This window comes from Schistocerca nitens, chromosome 2, assembly GCF_023898315.1.
Source record: "Schistocerca nitens isolate TAMUIC-IGC-003100 chromosome 2, iqSchNite1.1, whole genome shotgun sequence".
Lineage (NCBI taxonomy): Eukaryota > Metazoa > Arthropoda > Insecta > Orthoptera > Acrididae > Schistocerca > Schistocerca nitens.
Genome location: NC_064615.1, coordinates 1,165,544,033 through 1,165,570,633, shown reverse-complemented (window position 1 = coordinate 1,165,570,633; position 26,601 = coordinate 1,165,544,033). Strand labels below are relative to the sequence as shown.

Sequence of the window (26,601 nt, the reverse complement as noted above, 5' to 3'; positions counted from 1 at the left end):
GGAGACCGCAAGATCGACAACCAAAGACACAAGAAAATGTAGTGAACATTAGCCGCCGACCGGTAGTGATAAGAGGAGAATATGCGGATATGACAGAACGAGCAACTGACTGCTCTCCTTATCGGCGTTGCCGCACTGTATCACGCAGAATACGACAGTGGAGGGGGATCTGCTGTGACGAGGCACATCTGCGCGGCAGCAGGGGGCCAAGGCTATATAAACAGAGCTCCGCTGCTCCGCGGCAGTCCGAACAGGCCACTGCAACACGCGAGCAACAAGTATCAAGTAGCAGCGACAATGGGCATGGAGAGGTACGCGGGCCGCGTCGCCCTGGTAACGGGCGCCAGCTCCGGCATAGGAGCCGCCATCGTGCAGGCGCTGCTCCGGAGGGGACTCACCGTCGTCGGGCTGGCCAGGAGGGTCGACAGGGTCAAGGTGAGTCGTCACGGGAAAACGTCGCTCGAAATTAGCAAATATCTTGAGAGAAAGGAAACTTACATATGTTAGGACATTGATTAACATTTTATAACAACACTTTATACGAGGCTTTAATTATGTTTGTTATTTAGCATGGGTTCCAACAAGCCGTTCAAGGGACAATGCCCTAGGATGCAAACAAACATCGCTAAGGTATTAAGTAAGGATGGCGGTTATCGCTGAAACAGTGGGTTTTCGGTTATACGGATATTTTTCGTTTCCAGTTTAAGCACTCAAAGTAACCGGTTTCTTCAATGATCGATTTCCGATTTCCTTTATTCATGTTTTTCTAGTAATAAACGTAGTCTTCCAACATGGACTGAAAATTTCTAAGGCTCCCTCAGACATTTGCGTTACACGTTTCAAGATATGTAGAATCAAAACATCAAATAAAATTAGGTGCATAAAAGAAAACTTCGTCCGTCTACTGTCCACTGGTACACTACTGGCCATTAAAATAGCTACACCACGAAGATGACGTGCTACAGACGCGAAATTTAACCGACAGGAAGAAGATGCTGTGATATGCAAATGATTAGCTTTTCAGAGCATTCACACAAGGTTGGCGCCGGTGGCGACACCTACAACGTGCTGACATGAGGAAAGTTTCCAACCGATTTCTCATACACAAACAGCAGTTGACCGGCGTTGCCTGGTGAAACGTTGTTTTGATGCGTCGTGTAAGGAGGAGAAATGTGTAGCATCACGTTTCCGACTTTGATATAGGTCGGATTGTAGCCTATCGCGATTGCGCTTTATTGTATCGCGACATTGCTGCTCGCGTTGGTCGAGATCCAATGACTGTTAGCAGAATAGGGAATCGGTGGGTTCAGGAGGGTAATACGGAATGCCGCGCTGGGTCCCAACGCCCTCATATCACTAGCAGTCGAGATGACAGGCATCTTATCCGTATCGCTGTAATGCATCGTGCAGCCACGTATCGATCCCTGAGTCAACAGATGGGGACGTTTGCAAGACAACAACCATCTGCACGAACAGTTCGACGACGTTTGCAGCAGCATGGATGGACTATGAGCTCGGAGACCATGGCTGCGGTTACCGTTGACGCTGCATCACAGACAGGAGCGCCTGCGATGGTGTACTCGACGACGAACCTGGATGCACGAGTGATAAAACGCCATTTTTCCCGATGATTCCAGGTTCTGTTTACAGCATCATGATGGTCGCATCCCTGTTTAGCGACATCGCGGTGAACGCACATTGGAAGCGTGTATTCGTCATCGATATACTGGCGTATCACCCGGCGTGATGGTATGGGGTGCCATTGGTTACACGTCTCGGTCATCTCTTGTTCGCATTGATGGCACTTTGCACAGTGGACGTAACTTTTCAGATGTGTTACGACCCGTGCCTCCACCCTTCATTCGATCCCTGCGAAACCCTACATTTCAGCAGGATAATGCACGACCGCATGTTCCAGGTCCTGTATGGGCCTTTCTGGCAACAGAAAATGTTCGACTGCTGCTCTGGTCAGCCCATTCTCCAGATCTCTCACCAATTGAAAACGTCTGGTCAATGGCCGCCGAGCAACTGGCTCGTCACAATACGCCAGTCACTACTCTCGATGAACTGTGGTATCGTATTGAAGCTGCATGGGCAGCTGTACTTGTATACGCCATCCAAGCTCTGTTTGACTCAATGCCCAGGCGTATCAAGGCCGTTATTACGGCCAGAGGTGGTTGTTCTGGGTACTGGTTCCTCAGGATCTATGCACCCAAATTGCGTGAAAATGTAATCACATGTCAGTTCTAGTATAATATATTTGTCCAATGAATACCCGTTTATCATCTGCATTTCTTCTTGGTGTAGCAATTTTAATGGCCAGTAGTGTATATTCGGAAAACAATGACGGTCGAATACCACAAATGGTGACCAGTATTCTCCTACTGATTCTAGCTGTTTGAAACTCAGCTCAAAAATCCTGTTCTAATTGAGGATCATACCAATTTTTGGGCGTTACGAATAGTCAGTGCTGAAGGGTGAAAAGTGAGGTTGAAGATTCCTTCGTGTTAAGTTGTCCGATTCCAAGGCCTTTAAGCAAAAAATACATTTTCTGTAGACATGATCAGCAGATCAGCTACCTTCAACTGTTAGTTTAAGTTTTTAATTCATTATTTTTCCTTCAAAAAATCCAAATGAACAATCTAGATAGTAGCCAGAATAGAACATTTACTATAAACAATTACATGACAATAGTTTAAATTTCGGTAACGAATTAATTCAACAGCTAATATTTACTGCCCATTGCGTTCAAATAGTTCAAGTGGCTTTAAGCACTATGGGACTTAACATCTAAGGTAATTACTCCTCTAGACTTAGAACTACTTAAACATAACAAACCTAAGGACATCACACACACACATGCCCGAGGCAGGATTCGAACCTGCGGCCGCAGCAGCAGCGCGGTTCTGGACTGAAGAGTCTAGAACCGCTCGGCCACATCGGTCGCCCCCATTGCGTTCGTAAATTCTCGTTCTGTAATGTGTTGATCTGTAACTCGACTCCTTTCTTCAGAAATAATATTATTCAAAGACAATACCAGTCTTTGAGAACCCATAGATCTTTATAGCAACGATAAATATTGTTTTTCTACATACGACAATCCTACTCTGCTCCCAAAAAACTAAACGATCTCTTCTTTTGGGTATTTAAGGATAACGGACACATTATTGTCTCTGCAATCCTGTACCGATTCTTATCTCATGTGGGTGTTGTCTGTTTTAAGTGTAAGCGTTATTATTAAAATAGCTATAATCAATTTCGCCATTTTGTACACTAATCCAATATTTCACAGCAATGGAAATTTTACGAATCAGCATCACGCGTTTAAAAAAAAAAGGTGTAATTTAAAAACCAAAAATATTTGGCGCGACTGGTATGATAAATTGATGATCCGGGTTTTTATCCGGTTATTAATACAAAGTAAGAACACCTATTGTAAACGAGACCAAAAACTATAGAGAAGTACCCGTTGTTCATACCTAAAATACCGGTGTCGGTTTTTAAGCAATGGGTTTTCCCCATACCTAGTATTAAGAGCTCCATACAGTTCGTAAGACATCGTTATGGTGTCATGTTACCCATGCAATAAATGCACTAATAGTTATCCGAAATGTCGAATTGAGATACCATGGATTTTCTGGATAGCGAACAATTGCCTCTCAGTATAAACCCCAGATACGAAAATATACCGATAGACAACGAGGAGTTGTAGAGCGTCACTTGCACAATAAATTTTTGATAGGAACCTATGAGTAGAAACGTCAGCCAGAGACTCAGTGGAGCGTCAAATCTAATCCTGAATACTATTGGCCACTACATGGTGACTCCGAATTCCTCTGACAAAATTTCTGAGGATGTTTAAGGATGTTTCATGAATATTTTGATACAAGAGAATCGTGGTCTTTAGTGTCCCTTTGCAGCGCACTAATATAATAACAACTTATTCTTCTATTATCGTTGTTTCTATGAGAAAACATTCACAACAGCGAATAAGCATGCAAAATGCAAACAACGTAACACGGGAGCTTCAGATTTCCTTTAGGCGCCTAGATGCGAATACAGACGCAAAAATACTGTTATGAAGTTGTCGTCGGTGCGGGAACGGCTCAGTATATAGTCACAGATCTGCTCTTTCGTTGCATTGAGTAGGAAGCTATACACAGAGTGGCGGCTGTAGCATATATCACACGGATGGGCCATATTGCAAACCTCGAATACACGAAGATAAACGTGAAGTTACTTAAAATCCGTCTTGATTGCAAATTTTTTTTATTATTCATATGACCGGTTTCGGTTCATTCAGAACCATCTTCAGATCTGATATTTCAGTTACAGGAGTAACCCGTCCAAATCCAGCAACTTTCACATGCTACGTAGCATCACTATGAATTCAGCTAATGCTGGAAAAATGAATGTAAATAACTGTAATTTGAGTGACGTACCACGTGTAGATTATGGAGAACCATCAAAATAACCAGTCACTGTTTCTGTCTTTCTGTTGGTATTTTAAGCGTACAGGGGCAGTCAAAAACTATTGCACCTTGGATGAGAATAAGTTACAAAATTACATGTGCAATTAATTTACATAACAAACATAATAATAATAATAATAATAATAATAATAGTGACTTACAAGACGATAAAATAATTAATTAATTTTTTATTTCTACAACATTTCCAACTCCTGCTCGTTCCTGTGGCCTGTGGCCTGTGCCCGTAAATACAAGAATCTCGTTTGCTACCTCACTATCATCATTTCCTATTCCACTCTCCCTTAAATCTACACAGCCTGATTTTTTTTCCCATTCCAAACAAACTATTGTGAGAGCAGTGGAAATATGGAACTTTTGAATGGTGACAACTTAATCAATACAAAATAACAAATTTTAATAAATTCTGTGACTGAAACCACAACGCACCCACATACATAACTGTATTTTCCGATACATGCGCTCCCTACTAACAACAAAATACAATTGAACAGTATTTCAATTCTTGTATCGCAGACTTCAGTACACCTGTATATACTGAAGAGCCAAAGAAACTCGCACACTTGCCTAATATCGTGTAGGGCTCCCGCGAGCACGCAGAAGTGCCGCAACACGACTTGGCATGGACTCGGCTAATGTCTGAAGTAGTGATGGAGGGAACTGACACGATGAATCCTGCAGGGCTATCCATAAATCCGTAAGAGTACGAGGAGTGGAGATCTCTTCTGAACAGCACATTGCAAGGCATCCCAGACGTGCTCAATAATGTTCATGTCTGAGGAGGTTGGTGGCCAGCGGAAGTGTTTAAACTCAGAAGAGTGTTCCTGGAGTAACTCTTGTAACGTCCCCTTAGAAAAATTATTTAATTACTGTGCTGATAAACCTCTTACATTATTTGATTTTCAAACAGCTGAGCAAAACTGAACGTACTCAGACATTTCGCTCTTTATCTATTCTGATCAACACTAAACTGACACACAATATTTTTTAGCGCAACGCAATCTGACTTTCAATTATCCGTACAAAAGAATGGCCCTGACTAACATTAACCTATACCTTTCACAAATCACTTACCTCACAAAAATCTTCGTTACTCGAACTACTGCAATACAGCGAGCGCCACTACTGCCAGCTAAATAAAAGATTCACACTACTGAAGGCACTAACTACTGATAGGCATAGTTAGCAAATGAAAGATTTTGATAGAGAACAAACAATGTATTTACCTTAATAGTGTCCAAAAGTCATAATATATATATAGCAGTTCATGACATCCATTCTTACAAATGTACTGTTTCTGATGGACACACTTCCAGATCATCCGCTCTCAAAAATCCGCCATCCCACTGATGGCGGTTCACCTCCAACTGCGCAACGCTATGCGCTGTTAACAGCCAACAGCCCAGCACTACAATAGCGAATATTACAACAATGCCACCCAGCCACAGACTGCACACAGCACAGCCAGTGATTTTCATACAGAGCGCTACGTGGCGTTACCAATATAAAAACCTAAACAGCCTACTTACACTGTGTAGCAATTTTGGACGTGTCGGGTGTTGCAATGTCCTGCTGGAATTGCCCAAGTCCGTCGGAATTCACAATGGACATGAATGGATGCAAGAGATCATGCAGGATGCTGACGTACGTGTCACCTGTCAGAGTCATATCCAGACGTATCAAGGGTTCCATACTGCATGCGTCTCACACCTTTACAGAGCCTGCACCAGCTTGAAAGGTTCCTTGCTGACATGCAGGGTCCATAGATTCATGAAGCTGTCTCCATACCCGTACACATCAATCCGCTCGATGCAATTTGAAACGGGACTAGTCTGACCAAGCAACATGTTTCCAGTCATCAACAGCCGGCCGAGCGGTTCTAGGCGCTTCAGTCTGGAACCGCTCGACCGCTACGGTCGCAGGTTCGAATCCTGCCTCGGGCATGGATGTGTGTGATGTCCTTAGGTTAGTTCGGTTTAAGTAGCTCTAAGTTCTAGGGGACTGATGACCTCAGATGTTAAGTCCCATAGTGCTCAGAGCCATTTGAACCATTTGAACCAGTCATCAACTGTCCAATGTCGGTGTTGACGGGCCCATGCGAGACGTAAAGCTTTGTGTCGTTCAGTCATCAAGGGTATACGGGTGGACCTTCGGCTCCGAAAGCCCATATCAATGATGTTTCGTTGAATGGTTTGCTCGCTGACACTTGTTGATGGACCAGCAATTTTCAGAAGGGTTGCACTTCTGTCATGTTGAACGATTCTCTTCAGTCGTCGTTGGGCCCGTTCTTGCAGGATCTTTTTTCGGCCGCAGCGATGTCAGAGATTCGATGTTTTACCAGGTTAATTCACGGTACACTCGTGAAATGATCATACGGAAAAATCCCCACTTCATCGCTCCCTCGTACGCCGACTATATCACCACGTTCGGACTCACTTGAATCTTGATAACCTGCCACTGTAGTAGCATTAACCGATGGAACAACTGTGCCAGTCACGTGTTGTCTTATAGGCGTTGCCGACCGCAGCGCCGTATTCTGCCAGTTTACATATACGCATGCCTCTACTAGTTTCTTTCGCGCTTCAGTGTAGATAAACTTTGTTTTCCAATGTACTTACTCCCCGGTAACAGCAAAATATTGAAAATCATTTCCATTCTTGTGCTGTTTGAGGCTTTCCCGGCGCTGCATCTGCTTGATAGGTTCCCGGGAATTACGCCGGATAATACTATATACAATATCAAGATTTTAAACATGGCTGCAGCAGCAACTGTTAAAATTCTTCAGAATAAAGGATGACAGCCAGAAACAGTTGCAGGATAGAATTTTTTTATTAAAACTCTTGACCACGGTTTCGGTACATATAAACATACCTTCATCAGAAGTAAAACTTCTAAAATTACATCATACCATGGAGAATAATAAAATAATTATGCCAAAGGCGTCGTCAGTAATTTAAAACATCTCCATTTATACGACATGTGCCCATTACACATGTCGTATAAATGGAGATGTTTTAAATTACTGACGACGCCTTTGGCATAATTATTTTATTATTCTCCATGGCATGATGTAATTTTAGAAGTTTTACTTCTGATGAAGGTATGTTTATATGTACCGAAACCGTGGTCAAGAGTTTTAATAAAAAAATTCTATCCTGCAACTGTTTCTGGCTGTCATCCTTTATTCTGAAGCTATATACAATACTATATACAATATTTCAGCGAGACAACTGCCCGCCATCTTCAGGTGCTACTGTCGTGTCGCTGAGAAGCTCGCCAACTTATTTTTTTTTTTTTTTTCCTTTATTGAATTTCAATTCCCCCCGAAGGGGGCGGGCTGGCAGCAGCTTACTACGCCGCTCTTCAGCCTACAGAATTTGTGGTAAAAAGATGAAGATAAGAAAAAAACAACAGTTGGCGAGAAAATCGGTGACGTAAAGGTAAAATGGCAGAAGCCAACTTATATGCTGGCTTTCTAGAACAGTGCAGGCGCCAGCGGGGCATAACGTCATCGAAGGCCAATCGTAGACAGCGTCGAATACCAGAGCCCTCTGCTGGCGCCTGCACTGTTCTAGAAAGCCAGCATATAAGTTGGCGAGCTTCTCAGCGACACGACAGTAGCACCTGAAGATGGCGGGCAGTTGTCTCACTGAAATATTGTGCGGTTTCCACAATATTATCCGGCGTAATTCCCAGGAACCTATCAAGCATTTCCATTCTTGTATTGGACACTAAAGTGAATACCCCATTAACAGCAAACACTTGAAACGGAACATACCGATACGAATGACACCCGATTTCCGGCCTACCATGTAAGAAAAACAAATTATGGCTCAAAAGACATGTTTCTAGAGTATATTCATTTCATATTCACCTTGAAAACAGCAATAATGCTAACACTGAGAAAGTATGAAATACAGAATAACAAACTAGAGTTTGTAATTTTGAAACAGATTAATCCATGTGTTGTTGTGACTGATGGCGTAATGATCAAGCACTCTTTGCACATCAGTTGTGATACTGAACTTCTTAAATATTTTTTACACGTCGCATATGTGAAAATATTCTTTCACTCTATGCAGAGGAAGCTGGAATATTCACTGATTGACTGAATTTGTACAAACCATACAATCAAGTTTTTACTGCTCTAAAAACGTAAACAATGTAAATAACTATTACTCTTCACACCAGTTTGATGTTCATGTCTTATGAGAACATTTTTGATATTTTAATTTCTGCCTCCAACGATTTAATACCGCATAAATAATTTTGAGCCTACAACAGTAACATTTGCTTGCACCTAAAACTTCCAGTGTTTGGATTTAGACAAGTGATTCCTTCAGTTATTGCAGAATCTGAAACAAAACGCCTCTAACTTCTCTGTTTACTACACGTAAAACTTTATCGAACTCTAATGATTTGAAATTATTTGGTTTTGCAGGTTTCACGCTGTCTTTCTTCGGCAAATTACATATACCCCAAAATGTTTTGGCAATTTTCGAATTCCACCAAGGGAAGAGGATTCCGTGGGAATATCAGCAAGTATTTTTGTTGGCAGATGTACACATTATTTCCACACACTAGAAACCTGAGTGATTCACACATTTCAGTGAAGTGATCCTTTGCAGCTTATCTCGGCTAACTGCTCCAACAATATCACAGTCTTTGCCCTGAGGGAAATCAAATAGTAACTAGCACTTTTCTAGCAAACATATCAATAAGCATAAATGTTAGATAAAAAAATGTTTAACTTTGCACTAAATCCTCATTCTTCTGCATCTCGTTCTTAAAATTCTACCTGGATATTTGCTAGAGTTACAACGATAGCCTCAATTGTCTTCTTCACAACCAAGCATGAAATGTACTGACTGGCCCATATAGTGTCATTAACCTTCTTAAATTCTACTTTTGCAATATTCATTTTTATTTGGTGCTCTTCCGACCGCCTCGTAGGAACACAGAGTCCGTGCAGTATCAGAAAAAAGTCTGTATCTGATTTGATCACTCTTCGTCTTATTGCTATGATGAGATTGAACTTGTGGGTCATACAATGTGATGGCTTCATGAGCGCCTACAGCAATGGGCAAGAGGAGTGGGTCTGGAAGGGGTGGGGGGGGGGGGGGGGATGCCGCGCGGCATAGACGCGCAGTTCGAGTCCTCCCACGGGCACGGGTATGTGTGTCGTCCCTAGCGTAACTTAGTTTAAGTTAGGTTAAGTAGTGTGTAAGCCTAGGGACCGATGACTTCAGCAGTTTGGTCCCATAGGAACTTACAACAAATTTAAAAAAAAAAAAAAGGAAAAAATACTGTACTCAGGTGTTTTTCTTTGAAGAAGATGATTTAAAAGTCAGTATTACACAGGTTTTTAACATGGCCGGATCTGAAAATTTTTTATGGCTGCTTACAAGTCGCCATTCGTATTCGAAAGTATTAAAAATTCACCATGACGTTTGTCTAGCCTCCTAGCCCTTGGATGGCTTGTGGGAGTTACCTCCTTAAAAGATCTTGAACACCTGTACAGTAACCACTGATGACTCCAGCTGCATCATATGTTTGTGTAACATAGTAATTTAATTTCACAGTGTGCCGAATATTTCTATATTTAAAGCAAACTAGTAGAGAAGAAGCATCTAACTTTTTTGGTGGTTCAGGGTCTATAAATGTTTCGTATATGTTACTATCTGAATAGTCCGAATGATTATGAATCGTTGTTCAGTTTTTAATGTGATTTGATGTACTTGGCAAATACTTAGTTATGACGCGATATTATTTTACTCAAATTGTGGTGCGCTGTTGTTGTGAAAAGAGTCTGGGTGTTAGTGCTTTGATGATAGTGAGGCAACACTGCTACCGGAGCCAAAGTTGACAGATTCTGCACCTCTGTTTCAGGCTCTAGAGCTGAAGGACGCCCCCGGTAAACTTTACGCTATTCAGGGTGACGTCAGCAGCGAGGACAGCATCCTCTCGGCATTCAAGTGGATCAGGGAAAACCTGTCCGGCGTCGACATTTTGATTAATAACGCCGGCTTGGGAAATGGTCATGATTTGACATGTAAGTAGATGAGCTCTTTTTTTTATAAATCAGCTATATTATATTTAATGTCTAACAGATCAATCTGCGTTTGGAATAACTAATCACTGTGATGCATACTTGAGCTGTTGTATAGGAAACAATACGACTTTCAATATGGCAATCTCCCTTCAAAGGGAGCAAAGGCCTGAAGCTTAATGTTCACTTTCTCGCAGTATGCAAGTCGTCTCACCTACAACAAGCTACAAGTAGGCTAAGAGCGTCCTACAACATTCCCAAGGGAATTGTTTCAGCATTTGCCGCGACTATGTGAAAAAGTCGCAATTAGGATACTACAATGAGAAATTGAACCTCTCTAAATTCGGATGTCATTCCACATTCCGGTGCCTTAACCACTGACTGTCATTTCTAGGCGCTGAGACAGGTCAGTAAATCCGTAACAACTATTGTGTTTCATTTCTTTATCAAGCGCCCTTCTGAAACTATTGTAAACGTAATATTTCAATGTCAAAACATAGTGCCGGCCGGTGTGGCCGAGCGTTTCTAGGCGCTTCAGTCCGGAAGCGCGCTGCTGCTACGGTAGCAGGTTCCAATCCTGCCTCGGGCATGGATGTGTGTTAGAACTACTTAAACCTAACTAACCTACAAAGTCTAGTGGACAGATGGCCTCAGATGTTAAGTACCATAGAGCTTAGAGCCATTTGAACCATTTCAACCAAAACATAGCGATGTATATTTGCTAACGTATCACTTTCAGCGAGATTTTCTTCGCATGAGATTTTCCTTGCATTTTATCGCGAAATTCTCATTTTCTACTGGCTGTTGTTTCAGAAGGAACAAAAGATCCTGTTTAATCGGCCTTTTCAGTTCGTCAGTCAGTGAACTGCACGTTTAGCGCAATTCGCTCAGCTTATGGTGGAGACAGGTAAACCACAACCTGCGGGAATCGGTGTGGACGGTCCGGATAGTATGCCAACGCTCTAGCGATATGAAAATCGACCACCGAGTTACGGCGATAGTGCCCGTGTGGTAGACAGTTTCACTCCCGGAAGATGCGACTCCGTACACGTCACGTACGGTTGCCAACTGGTCTCCTGCATGAAATAAATCCCCCACCTGCGACCTGGATGATCAGTTCGTACAACGCCTTTTATGCTTAAGTTTCTCCGATATCCAACTACACTCCTGGAAATTGAAATAAGAACACCGTGAATTCATTGTCCCAGGAAGGGGAAACTTTATTGACACATTCCTGGGGTCAGATACATCACATGATCACACTGACAGAACCACAGGCACATAGACACAGGCAACAGAGCATGCACAATGTCGGCACTAGTACAGTGTATATCCACCTTTCGCAGCAATGCAGGTTGCTATTCTCCCATGGAGACGATCGTAGAGATGCTGGATGTAGTCCTGTGGAACGGCTTGCCATGCCATTTCCACCTGGCACCTCAGTTGGACCAGCGTTCGTGCTGGACGTGCAGACCGCGTGAGACGACGCTTCATCCACTCCCAAACATGCTCAATGGGGGACAGATCCGGAGATCTTGCTGGCCAGGGTAGTTGACTTACACCTTCTAGAGCACGTTGGGTGGCACGGGATACATGCGGACGTGCATTGTCCTGTTGGAACAGCAAGTTCCCTTGTCGGTCTAGGAATGGTAGAACGATGGGTTCGATGACGGTTTGGATGTACCGTGCACTATTCAGTGTCCCCTCGACGATCACCAGTGGTGTACGGCCAGTGTAGGAGATCGCTCCCCACACCATGATGCCGGGTGTTGGCCCTGTGTGCCTCGGTCGTATGCAGTCCTGATTATGGCGCTCACCTGCACGGCGCCAAACACGCATACGACCATCATTGGCACCAAGGCAGAAGCGACTCTCATCGCTGAAGACGACACGTCTCCATTCGTCCCTCCATTCACGCCTGTCGCGACACCACTGGAGGCGGGCTGCACGATGTTGGGGCGTGAGCGGAAGACGGCCTAACGGTGTGCGGGACCGTAGCCCAGCTTCATGGAGACGGTTGCGAATGGTCCTCGCCGATACCCCAGGAGCAACAGTGTCCCTAATTTGCTGGGAAGTGGCGGTGCGGTCCCCTACGGCACTGCGTAGGATCCTACGGTCTTGGCGTGCATCCGTGCGTCGCTGCGGTCCGGTCCCAGGTCGACGGGCACGTGCACCTTCCGCCGACCACTGGCGACAACATCGATGTACTGTGGAGACCTCACGCCCCACGTGTTGAGCAATTCGGCGGTACGTCCACCCGGCCTCCCGCATGCCCACTATACGCCCTCGCTCAAAGTCCGTCAACTGCACGTACGGTTCACGTCCACGCTGTCGCGGCATGCTACCAGTGTTAAAGACTGCGATGGAGCTCCGTATGCCACGGAAAACTGGCTGACACTGACGGCGGCGGTGCACAAATGCTGCGCAGCTAGCGCCATTCGACGGCCAACACCGCGGGTCCTGGTGTGTCCGCTGTGCCGTGCGTGTGATCATTGCTTGTACAGCCCTCTCGCAGTGTCCGGAGCAAGTATGGTGGGTCTGACACACCGGTGTCAATGTGTTCTTTTTTCCATTTCCAGGAGTGTAGATGTGTTACATCTACATTTTGACAATGGACTTTGATTTTGCAACTCTGATTATGTTTGTCGGTGTTTAAGACTACTCTGACTTTGTTCGTAGGTAGTGATTTGAGCTAATGTTACTGGACGTCGGAACGGTTGCTCCGTACTATTGTGTCGACCACTGACTCATCGTCGATCTTGGTCTCGACTGTGTTGTAGGGAAGTGCGTAGTTTCTGTCAGCAGACGATGTATAACGTTTCGTACAGTGCAGGGTGAATGTGATTTCTAGGAATATGTCGAAAGCCCCAAACGTCATTTTCAGGAAAGGTACTCTTTCAGGGACTCTCTCAACACAGCAAGAAGTAAAAAAACCATTCGTGTTAGAATTTACGCGACTCACAGACAGATCCCTCCCAGGATAAAGTGACGCCGTGGAGACAGTAGTAACATCTTATTAGTGCAGTGTCAATATGCTAAATATAGCGAGGACAGCTAACACATGCTTGCGGGCCCGTAGAAACGGAAAACGAAATAAGAGCGAGGAAGACTGGAAGATATCTGTCTGCGTTGGTTACTAGCGAGTAGTAGACCACTAGCTTGATATATAGTATCGCATAGATTGCACGAGCCAGGTGACACGGTGCTTGAGACACTGTGTCTGAATTCAGAGGAAGTGGAATTCAGATACGGATGCGATCTACTTGGCTTAGTTCCTCCCAGCTTCTTTACTGCGCTCTGACGAATACCAGAATAGTTCCTTCAAAACGATTTCGAGTGAATATACACAGAAAGCAGAGTAAGGTCATGGCACCTAAAATTGCTTTCAGTCCACCTAAATATTCACTATTTCTCCGATTATAAGCACATACTAAACGTCAGTTTTAGTGTCTCTTCCGAAGGCAATGCCCTGATTCAGTTCCATTTCTGTTTTCCTAATTTAGATCTCAAAATTTATCTTGTGCCCGCAAGTCTGAAACTAGTAATAGTGGAAAACTGTACATTCTTACTGCACAATTCTCGCCAACCGAGTTCGTGTACTGGAAACACTGTCTCCCTTTTTTTAGAATCAACGCCGACAGCGAGTATCGATAGTGACGCAGAGATGCTGTGACTCACTACAACTGCGTTTGTGACCACAATGTGCTGCAATGGCGAGTCAGGTGCGCCGCGCCGCGCCTTCCAGAAGCTGCTACAGCAGCTGGGCGACCCGTTTTCTTTTGCGCTATGGAGTGCAATGTTGCTTTTAGTTTATCGCCATATCGTTGCGACTACGAGGACTCTCTTTCCTTTGTGGACGTCTTGGTTTCACTATTGACCTACATCCAGTACCTAGCTTACGACGAATACTGGTCTCTCTTTCAGTTTCCACTTTGCATTTTGTCTTCCTTTCAGTGGGAGTTCAGCTAACAAAAACCGCTTTCCCTTGTGTCCGCAGCTGGTAAGACGGAAGAGTGGAAGCGCATCCTGGACGTGAACGTGCTGGGTCTGAGCATCTGCACCAGGGAGGCCGTGCAGGACATGCTCAGGAGGGGCGTCGACGACGGCTTCATCATCCACATCAGCAGGTGGGCTGCGACGGCGGGTCTGGCGAAGCGTATTACCCGCCTTCAAGCTAAAAACCTCTTCCGCTAGCGAATGATAGACGCGTTTCTAGCTTACTGGTCTCTGCGACCTAGGAAACACCCTCCGTTAAACAAGTAGGCCTAAATTATAAATTTATTTCTGACTTGATTGAGCTTACGATCGGATTTGAAATAATGTTTTGACTCTAAAATAACTACGAAGGGGTCAATCGACAATCGGTGCAAAACCGTTCCTTCTTTAAATTTAAGTATATAACGATTGTGGTTTTTGAATTATTCCCGGAGGATCGGAAACTTTCGAACATAACAACTCTGATTTTTTGGTCAGTTTTGACATCGTTTCATTGTTCATCAGAGTACTTATTGGTACCTAACAATGATTAGTAGCTGGTTTGAAGAAGACATAACAGCATTATTTAATTATGCGCTAACCTCCAGTTACTTTTCGTTTTGAACAGATTGACGGCATTGTCATGGATGCCTCGTCTCACCACTGGTAGCTAATTTATTTATCTAGAACTTCGAATAAAAAGCACTCAGCTCCGTAGTTTTAAAACCGAGAGTGTTCTGGAGATGTATCGATGGAACATACATAGTTTGGCTCCACGGAGAAGACAAGTGGATTGATTGTCTTGGACGACTCAACTCCCTTCAAGAAAATATTTAATTTAGAACGGCACGGGAAACGAATGTCTGTTTGTGGCTGTATTAGTTCGACATAAGAAAGATGGCTTTTTAGTACATAGTGTTTACCGTATGCCCGCTCATACCGATTTACTCTTGCATGCAGACAACATCCTTCACAAACTATGAGTGTATTTAAAGCTTAAGCACATAGGGTTGACAGCTTACAGAGTGAATTGATACACTTGGAACAAATGTTCCATAAGAATGGATACACAAAACACCAAATTAAGGGAGCCGTAAAAGCGCACAAGCCAGTCTAGCCAAAAGAACAGCAACAAAAAAGAGACGTAATTTCTACGGCCATCCTGGCGTTTGTGGAAAATATCTCTTCAAAAATTGCAAGAATAAATAGGAAACAAAAACTAATGTGATCTTCCTTCCACCGGCCAAGACACAAGCTCTTTTGGGATCCCTGAAGGATGGTCTGCTTTCAGGAAATTCCATGTGCGTGTGGTAAATGGTGCGTAGGACAGACAACACTTATTGTAAAAGAACGTTGCGCTGAACACCAGCGATACATCCGCCTTTTACAGCCGAATAAATCAGCAGTGGTTGAACACTGTATTTTCACTGGTCATGCTTTGAATTACGGTATAGTAAAGATATTGGTCAGACCCTCATTCTACTACGATTCGGTGGTAAACGAAGCTGTGGAAATGCAGTTAGCAGACAACCTGCTCAACACAGACTAGGGTTTTCAGCTAGAGAAATCATGGAAAAATGCTAAGTCTACATGATCGCTAATTCTGGCTTGCTTTATTTTACTCTTAGACGCATCAAGTTTAATCTATGAGTGGCGCTCTTGTTCAAGGAAGCTAACTTCGTTGCTCCTGTTATCAACACTTATGTCTGACGCTTACGTGTTTACTCCGCAGAGCGTAAATTGATTGAAAAAGTTGAAAGCGACTCATCTTGTTAATGGCTGAAAGGTTGTCAGCCGACATACCGCTATGTGAATTAAAAATATCCCGCATGCACTCCCGAAAAATGATGGAATATATAAGGTTTATTTGTAGAGCTAGGTCACTGCAGTATTAAATGAATGTAAGTATACGAAGTCAAAATGGCAGATTACGCTAGTCGACAATGTAGTCTACAGTTTCAAATAAAAAAAATCTTAATTTTAAAAAAAACAGAAAATTGTTGAAATAGTACGCAATCTAGCAGACTGTGTGCACAGTACTTTACTAAATCCCACTATATGAAGAACAAATTTCACTTCCTTCAACATTTAGTCGTTTCTCACGGAGCCTGACGAAAACTTGAGTTCACAACGTAGAATCCGTTCCGAAAACATTCAAATCCCACATGAAATTCTGTTACAGAACTTGTGACTTTCGACTACGCGGCTGCCCACCGCCCAGAAACGAAGGAAATCAACTTGTCTGTGCTATGTCTCCACAAGAAGTCGCCAGTCTTTCTCCTGGAGCAAGTTTCCTCTCCTCTATCTCCCAGTACGAAGTTTCCATTTCATCCCCAAAAAATAAATCTCGCCAACACTTCCATCTTATGTGTACCCTGCTATCAGGGCTCTCTGGTTTTCAATTGGCTGTAGCTTTTTACTTACTGCTCCTTCCAGTTGCGTATCCAGTTGTGACGTTCATAAAAACATCAAATTTACTAGTTTAGAGATTATTCAAGGATTAACGTCAATGACGTCTTATGTGAAACACGCTAAAACGCACGTCCATCTGATGTTACACAACGTATACATAAATTATTTATATATCATGTTACATCAATATTTAGCAGCATCTCTAAATTAAGTCTTTTCACATCTAGTAAAGTAAATAACAAGAAATTACTGACACTGTTTACTACTAAAGTGCAATGTATAGTAATACTGATCACTGTCTGTACCATTTACTCAACTTAGAACCGTTGCTAGACATTTATGTATTAATAATTGTCCACGGGTCTTACTTTTATGACACTGATGTGGGCCAAAGATAACGACGTTCCTAATTTTCTATGTCGTAGAATGTTTTCATTAGTTATGCGGGGTATCTAGTCGGAATTTTCATTTCACTGTCTATATCTTGGGAGTCCTAAGTTTAAGCTTTCATGGGTTTTCCGTTTTACGTTGGCTGCATCAACATACCTGGAACGCTCTCCGCGAAACGCTTTCTGCTCCTCACTCCGTGCAATAGGCAGCTCTTCGCCGTCCGCGGTTGGACGCTTGTCTTTCGGGGCGTGATCATAGAGCTACCTCAACAGAAGAATATAAATTATGACGGTACGAGCGCAGAGACAAAATTCAATCGCCGAGCGGAGAAATCTCCGACCCGACCGGGAATCGAACCTGTTCACTTTCGGTTAGCAATCTGCCGTGTTGAGCGCGAGGCTACTGAGGCAGACTACGTTTGTGTTTCCGTTCACATATGCTCAGGTATCTTTTTCTAACACTTCCCTTCATGGAAACCACTTTACTCGCCGCTCTAAGCTCTTTCCAGCTGGACTGGCCTCTCACAGCAGGGTGGCACTGAATTCCCTTACATGAGATTCACAGCACGCCTACAGCCACTCATCCTGGTAAATCCTCTCTCAAAATTTTCCTACAGGATGCTACAACATTCTTTAGCACTTAAATTTCGAACGTGGAGAAATTTCCTCTTACTTAAAACAATTCAAGGTGCAATGCTGTCATCTCATACCTATCACGACTTAGTCGAAATACAACGTGATTCTTACGAGAGCTTGCACATAGTGCATGGCGGAGGGTACTTTGAGGCAATATAAACAATTCCCATTCGCGTATTGAGGGAGGAAAAATATCTCTACGTCTCTGCATGTGCCCTAATCTCTTACACTGTGCTTTTGGAATCCAGGTTCCCTAAATGAACCCAGAATGATTTCGCGAGAACTACGTCGCATTTCTTTCAAGGAATCAATTTCATGTTCCCGAGCATTTCTGTTACACATTCTCGTGAGCTACGCCTCCCTGTTGTGATACAAGCAGCGCGTCTCTAAACCCGTTCGTTGTCTATTGTCTTGCCTACGTGACAGAGACTGCAAATGCTAAAACTGTAGAATTATTGGAACATTTCTTCAGAAGACCAACTGCACTTCCCACAACGCTTCCAACTAATCGAAGTCTTCCTTTCACCCTCCTTGGTAAAGCTTTTCACTAGCAGCACTAAATACGTGTAAGATGATGCGTGCTGAAAATGTTCGCCTCTAATTTTGTTATCAAATGCTATCGGTTTCATACCCTTTTATTCGTCCATAGTCAAGGAAAATTTCTGGTCAGAGCCATACAGCGGTTGTCCAGCGCCCCCTGCCCCCTTCCCCATATACACACACAAAATTACCTTTCTGAAATTTTTTCTATATATATTTAGGCAATTTTGTAATTCGTAAAGTAGTTTCGATTGAAATTAAGTATCACTGAAAAATATTACATAAATGAGCTATATAGGATGCCATCAATGGACCAATTAACTTTTGTCTCGAACTGAAGGAAATCCAATGTTTCAAATGTTAAACTGAATGTCACAACTCATCAGGTAACTTACACTGTAGTGTATAACGGTTATTCCTGTAATACGATTAACACCATCAGGAATAAATGATGAATTATTTCCTGTAATGGTTCGTTCATGGATACCCGTTACAATCAACGGACCTGTTGAATTCCATGAATGGATCAACAGATGTATATCCGAAGTTTCGTGACAAAACACCTCTCATCCGGATTACAAGGCCTGGGTGGATCTGAATGTTGCCACAGAGTATAATTAAGAAAATAAACATTATTAAGTGAAAATTAATTTGAATTCGAACGAAGAATATTGATTGTGAACACAAAAAGAAATAGAAGGAAAAACAGCAGGAGAACAAACTCGGGGAGATGAATGAAAGAGAAAATTGGATAGAAAAAATTTGTACAGAGTATAATATAATAATTGTCAGCACTTGGTTTGAGAATCATCTAAGAAGGTTGTATATGTTGAACAGACCTGGCGCCAATGGCAATGTTCAGATCAATTATATAAAGGCAAGATAGATTCAGAAACCCGATTTTAAAGTGCAAGACATTTCCTGTGGCATATGTGGACCCTGAGCGTAATTGATCGGTTTTGAACTGCAGAAAAACTCAAGAAATAGCAAAAAGAAAGGATATCAAGGAGATGAGGCATGGATAATCTGAAGCAACCAGAGGCTATTGAGGCTATTGAGAGTTTCAGAGAGGCCATTAGACAACGTTTCAGTGAAACGGGAAAAAGGAATACAGTAGAACTAAAATCAGACGCTGGTCAGAGTACAAGTGTGTCTGAACACATAGTACACGAACACTCCTAATGTTGGGCCTTCACAGCCGACGACCCATGCACGTGCCAATGTTAGCACCAAGACATCGACGACTACGACTGAGATGGGCGTGTGACCATCGGCACTGGACGTTGGCGCAGTGGCAGAGCGTTGCATGTTCTGATGAATCCCAATACCTTCTTCATGTGCCGATGGAAGGGCGCGAATCCGTCCCCTTCCAGGGGAACACCTCCTTCACACCTGCACAAGCAGGTGGCGCCTTTATTATTTCTCTGGAGAACATTAACGTGGGTTTTACATGGGTCCAGTGGAGTTCGTGTAAGGCACCATGATGGCCAAGCATATAGTACACTGGTTTCAGACCACGTACATTCCTTCACGACGATGGTGTTTCCTGACGGCAGTGGCATTTTTCAGAAAGATAACGCACCATGTCACAAGGTCAGGAGTGTGACGGAATAGTTCGAGGAATTCAGTGGGTAGTTCCAATTGATGTACTGATATCCGCTTCGCCATATCTTAACGCGTTCGAACACATCTTGGAGATGATTGAACGTGCCGTCAGAGCTCATCGCCCCCCTCGAAGGAACATAGGAGAATTAGGTGATTTGTGTGTGCAAATGTGGATCCAACTGCCTGCAGCGACCTGCCAAGGCTTCATTGCTTCCATGCCACAATGCGTTGGCGCTGTTAATCGTGAGAAACGTGGGCGTTCCGTCTATTAGGTGGGTGCTAATAATGTTCTGGTTGAAGGAAGAAACACTGACACTCATCCACTAGAGCTAAAGCCCATGAAAGTCACTTGGTTTTTTCCTTGCCCCCAACGCGCACTTGGGAGTATGGGATCCACTTCTTTATTGCGCTTGTTTCTTTCTGTAGTTCCAATCAAGCACACTTTGTTTCTTATTTCTTCACAATCTTCTGCTACACTCTCGCGTTTTCGCAGTAAGAAACCTTGCGATACCAGAAATATGAAGCTTTTATGAGTGCTGCTTACTAGCTTTGAAACTGTAGCCTACTTCAGGAATCTAATCTTGTTGTCTGTTGTAAGACATGCCTCTTACGTGAAACACTTTGTTCACAGCATAGCGGCGCACGTGCCACCGCTGGCCCCCCTCATTTCGATGTACGCAGCGAGCAAGCACGCCGTCAAGGTGCTGCTGGAAGGACTCCGGAAGGACCTGGTCGCCAGGAAGAGCAAGATCCGCGTTGGAGTAAGTTTTCAGTCCCAAACTAGTGGTAGGGTTTGGACGTCATATTTGCGGACGAGGTATTTGTTCATTACACTGTAGAAACATAGTTAATGTCGATGCAGAATTCTTTTAAGGTAGTAGTTCCTATGACAAATAAAACCCATAAAGCGGCCATTATGTTGAGGCCCTTTCCAAACTTATGAATATTCTTCGCACGGTCTTGCTTTAATAAGCTAATGGTATTCGATTGTAGCACGGACACCCAAAAGTTTTTATGTTAAACTCTAAAGGACTGAGGAGGGGACACACATATAACGTATCCTCTTGGTCTCGTAGAGGAAGATGTCGAATAATCCGGAAAGGTGCAGAAAGGAAGGTAAACTAGCAGCATTTAAGACATAAAAACTACACATTGGAATATCATGAAATGATCTTGTTATAACCACAGATAAAGTAGTTCATCGTTCGGGTCCAGTGATTAAATCTGTTAGGGACGACATGCCAGCGCTTGCTAAAACTGGAGCTGAACCTATGATCAGGTGACAGTGGAAATTATGGTTAGTATGCAGTGTTCATTTTATTCATCTGGAACTAAATTATACACAACTCCAGTGTACAAATTAACATCAACATGACATAGATTATTTTTACACGGAGATAATACATGAGTACTTCATTACGACAGATGATAGTCTTGAGAGACGGGAAAACTGTAGTAAAGGAAGGGGAGGCAGTGTTGTTGAACAGTCTATGATCAAAGAAAGAATCGAGAAAATGTAAATCGGTTTAGTAGGAAACGGCCTTAAAAACGACAAAATCTAGTATCAGACTCAATTGGTTGGCCATATTTTTTTGTGAGATAGTAAGTCTGCCATGTCCATTTGCCTAAAGCCGAACATCTGCGCTGAAAATTCGTTGTAATTGAGGCTAACTCCTTTTAAGCAGTCACAGAAGATCCCACCACTTATCTGCATTTTTTCAGTTTTTGTTTTCACACACTCATATCCAGTGCACTGTAATTGAAAATAGATGCCTTTAACCATTCGGATTCTTGGAATGACTTCCTTATCTTAAATTTTTTTACGACTAAATATAATTCTTGCACTCTTATCATGGAAATATTCCGTGCATTTAATGGATAAAATTCCAAGTAATAAACTCACTGTTTCTCTCTCTGTTGCTCACCACAGGAAGTTTCTCCAGGATCTGTGAGAACTGAGTTCGCCAAAAACTTCCCTGGGGTTCCTGCGGATCACTATGACAAGAATCCCTGCCTGGAGTCGGAAGACGTGGCGGAGGCCGTTGTCTACATGCTGTCGCAGAACCTACGAGTGCAGGTGAGCTGGTGCGCCCTGCGTTATCCCCACACAACACCCGCATTTTCATTGACTGTTTGTTCGTAACAATTCATTCGCTGCTTATATATTAATGGCACTATTCCTCTTATATTCTGGTTTGATTTTTTCGTTTCTCTATCATTTTTTATTTGGTACTATTCCTTGGAATTCAAGCTGCATTTGATAAACAGTCGCATTTATAATTTTTATTTCACAGGGCCGATCGCCAAACAGTCGCACGTATTTGAGTGGTTATTTTATTTCATTTTGGCTACATGTAGTGTATACTAAGGTACACCACAGCTGAGTATATAGAAAACTGGGCATAATAATAATAGCCTTAATACCTACAAACGCAATTGGCAGCGTTAAGACGAGTACCTGCCCACATACAGCACTGAGTAGCACTGAAACTATTTTAACGTAACATAATTATAACAGAGCATGCCAAACATTGCAAAAGACCAATAATAGACAGTACACCTTCAGAAGCTCAAACAAACAAGAGCTTGTCAAGTTTTTTAATTAAAAAAACCTATATAATTCTTATAGATGAGAAAAACCCTAGTCTATATGAAGACCTGTCTTCATTAAGTATAAGTCGCGATCTAATCTATGAAGTACACAATACTGTGCATATCTACCCCTATGTATTACCATCACTGCTGATACATCAGAATTAGTTGTCACAACATCAAAAATGCAACCACACGCAAAACCCAATGGCAAACGAAATATTAACTGAATAACGGTATGCAAAGAACATGCGAGGAATAGTCACAATTTACCTCGAGAGCATATCCAATAAACCAAATAAAAAAAAACGGATAAGACTTGACGTCGCGTACATCAATTAATAGGCGGACAAAAAGAAGAGTGGAACAAACAAGGAGCTCAAACCCATATTCACTAAGGGGTCTCCTCCAAAATCTCACATGACAATGTTATACTATTTTACTGGGAATATAAGGCATCGTAGTATTGTCCTTTTCTGTAAGACGACGAACCCGTCCAAATAAGAACCCACACATAGCAAGCTGTTTCGCATAGGTAATGTGGGAATGGAACAAACTAAAATTAAGATAAGGGTGTGAAGACCAACAAATCACCGAAATATAAGCTCATTAATTAAGGACCATACTATCGCAAAAAGAGGAGGCAACAATTGTGAAAGAAAAATTGAGTTGTTAAATAACTTCATACTAAAAATCAGTGGTAGAGTGGAACAATACTAAATCAAAATCTTGCAAATGATGGAGAAACCAAGGCGATAAACCAAACAATGTATGGGCACAAGCCTAAGTATGCCATGAGTCTCGAGCCACGCAGTAAAACTTGTGAGCCACAACATTGCACATAAACTCAAGACTCGCAGCTATCATCAGGTCGACATCAATCCAGAACCTATATACACGGTAAAATGCAAGTATATGGTAAGCACATATCAACATTCCCCACAAGGAGTGTGGTGAAGTTACGGTCACAAAGCTAGAACAATGCTAAACCAATCCAACACTGCTCATGAGATACAGCAAAGAGGTACCTGGGGAATATGTCAGTTTGAGTCTAAACATGTAAACGGTTATAAGGGGTATGAAGATGAATTGATTGCAACAATTCACACCATAAGGAAACAGCAACAACCTCACTCTCAAAAATATCAAGAAGACTTCACTATCATCAGGAAAATCCCCTCATAAATGCGTACAAATTCACAAAAGACGAACACGTGGTCAATAATAAAAACCTACAACGTACCAATAGTATGCAGCGTTACAAAGCGAGATACAGAGACTTGAAAAACAATCAAAATCTATGAGATAAACCACTACTCATAATCCAGGTACCTACCGTACGCCACAACCAGCCAAATTAATGCGTTACCGTAACGTATAAGCACAAATATACTCGTGCTAAGAATCGAAGACAAAAGGTTACAGATAGAGAAACGCGTAGAAAATCGGAAACATTATAGTCAAAGACATAAAATCTTGTGTTAATAAAAAAGTACTGAAATATATGTAAGCCAAGATAACACCTATAAGCTAAAGAAAGCAAAAAAAAAATACTAAAATGAAACTCGTTTAACTGGCACATAGTTTCCAGACAATCAAGACCTCCCCCCAAACAAAAATCAGTGTAAAAATTGACCTAAATATGCGGTGTGGCAAATTAATCGTGGGTTAATCTAGCCAAACGAAATCGGTAGTAAAGACAGAAAACGCCCCAAGGGAATCCCATAATATAATATATAGCTAAAAAACTACATATCCCGCTCACAGAACCGACTATACCAAGGTAAATATGCTACAAAGCATAGTATCGGCAAATACGAGTCGTCAAGAAAAAATAAGTAATGGAAGTCCGACCTGTGACAGCAAGCCATGTATTCCCAACCAAAATAGGCAAAAGCGCCGCTCCCTCTAAAAAGTTAAATCAGTCTCTCCAATCTATTCCATGAAAAGTGCATAAACAAAAAAAGTACCGTCAGTGGTAGGCATAGCCAGCCGACAAAACTGTCATGGGAAGGACTAATGACTGTAATTAAAGAAATTAAGTAATGCATTTACCAATAAATATAAAAAGCCATGCGAAAAACCTACTAGAATATCAGGTGACCTATGTTTCTAACCAACCCATACTGTACTGGCCCAAGTATACAATTAAAGAAACGATGTAGTACCCCACCATTACCGAAATCGAATCATCAAAAATAAACGATCATCAATGTGTGGCAAAACCTACGGTTTATACAAAAAAATGTAAAGAAGGACCAATAAGAACTAACTTAAATACCTCAACTGTCACACAAACGCATTTAGCAACAGCTAAAACAGCTGTTGTCATCACGTGACACTTCCATATGAATTCACTCCTGTGAGGAGAAGTGTACGACCGTAATATAAGTACTATACGCCACATAATTTACGATGAAACCAACGGGGAACTGTATCAGTAAAAATATAGTAACCACTCCACAAAAGAACATATAACATACCACTTCAAAAGCAATCATCTCTATTCCCATAAATGTTCGATCGTCAAATAAGTAAGGCATCCCGACTTCAATACAATCGACGAGTGGCGGAACATAGGTCCAAAGTTAAAAAAAAAAATAGCTACTCGACACAGTTGGTCATAACATCAACTGCCACAGAGCAAGAAATTACTCACCATATGCACATCAAGTATTGACGCTCAGATGTATCGACATTGGCTTAATGGAACTATCAGTGTCTGAACATCATGAATTCTAAAACGAAAACACAAACAGTCAAACCTAAACTATCAAATCAAGATGAACATCGAACCCTTACATGCTAAATGCCAACATAACGTTATTCGAGTGTTTTCTTCGAAGACTTGACAACAACTGAGCTCACCTGCAGTGCGAGATGGTACTACGGAGTCTAAGGATGAATGATAACTGTCGATGGCATAGATCGGTACACCGTATCACCATGGAAACATGTAGGTTTCGCTCAAAATCCGGTTATGGCTATGTATCCAAACCATCTGAACGACTCCCAAGAGGTAGTAATTGTAACACATTTCTGTAATGGAGGGGACACGTTCTACTTTTCTTTCCTTGTTCACCCTTTCCTGAAGTTATTTCCACAGTTAGCAATGTGTTACAAATATTTTTTTTCTTTGTTTCAGGTTCATGACATCATTGTCTACCCAAACGGCAGCAGATACTGAAGGCGTCACCGTTCCTGTATTACATTAATTTATACTAAATAAATGTCTAATAACCAGTATTTTATTCATATTGTGAATAGTAACTATCACACAAGGCAAAGTTCTCGCTCTCAGGACTTTTAAAATTAATGTGCCACACCATACTTACACCTCATACCGCATTTGGAAATGAAATCACATCAATCTCGTAACAAGAAGCTACATCCAGTTTCTTCTTTTTACCATCATAAGAAACAGAAAACAGATTACTCATTTTTGTAACCTCACACAAAATAAATAAAAGAACCCCGTCTTTTTAACTGTTTAAAGAGAACTACAGCTACTTCAATCATGCACAAAAATGATTAACAATTCTTCAAGATACAGAAATTGAAACATTACTGGATTTAAAAATCTCAAAATAGAGACATTTGTAGTAGAAATTGCATTCTGAGCCTTCTAATGGATATTTATTGTCTATACGCTTCATTTATGATGTGAGTGGTGTACAAATACAATCATATCATGCAAACAGAGTGTAGTGTTTGAAATTTTACCACATGAAATTTGACTGTTCACTTTTCGGTTCAAGTCCTGAGGTACTTTTTACCATCCTTACGGTGGTTCATAAAGGAGAGAATCTAGCGGTTTTTGTCATGACAATCATTTGTCTCGGATTACTAAATCACTCGATCAAACAGAAGTCGTCAGAGTACTTCGACATACGGTGACCACTATTTAGCGTTG

At 42.2% G+C, this 26,601-nt stretch overlaps 1 protein-coding gene across 1 annotated transcript; it reads left to right on the top strand.

Annotated features, from left to right (window-relative positions):
• Positions 1-259: 259 nt before the first annotated feature.
• LOC126234812 (dehydrogenase/reductase SDR family member 11-like) lies at positions 260-26,261 on the top strand. The gene is made up of 6 exons (XM_049943559.1): positions 260-435; positions 10,380-10,542; positions 14,537-14,666; positions 20,728-20,857; positions 22,027-22,173; positions 25,834-26,261. The coding sequence occupies exons 1-6, from the start codon at positions 298-300 to the stop codon at positions 25,873-25,875; spliced, it is 750 nt and encodes a 249-aa protein (XP_049799516.1). The 5' UTR covers positions 260-297; the 3' UTR covers positions 25,876-26,261.
• The last annotated feature ends 340 nt before the right edge of the window (positions 26,262-26,601 follow it).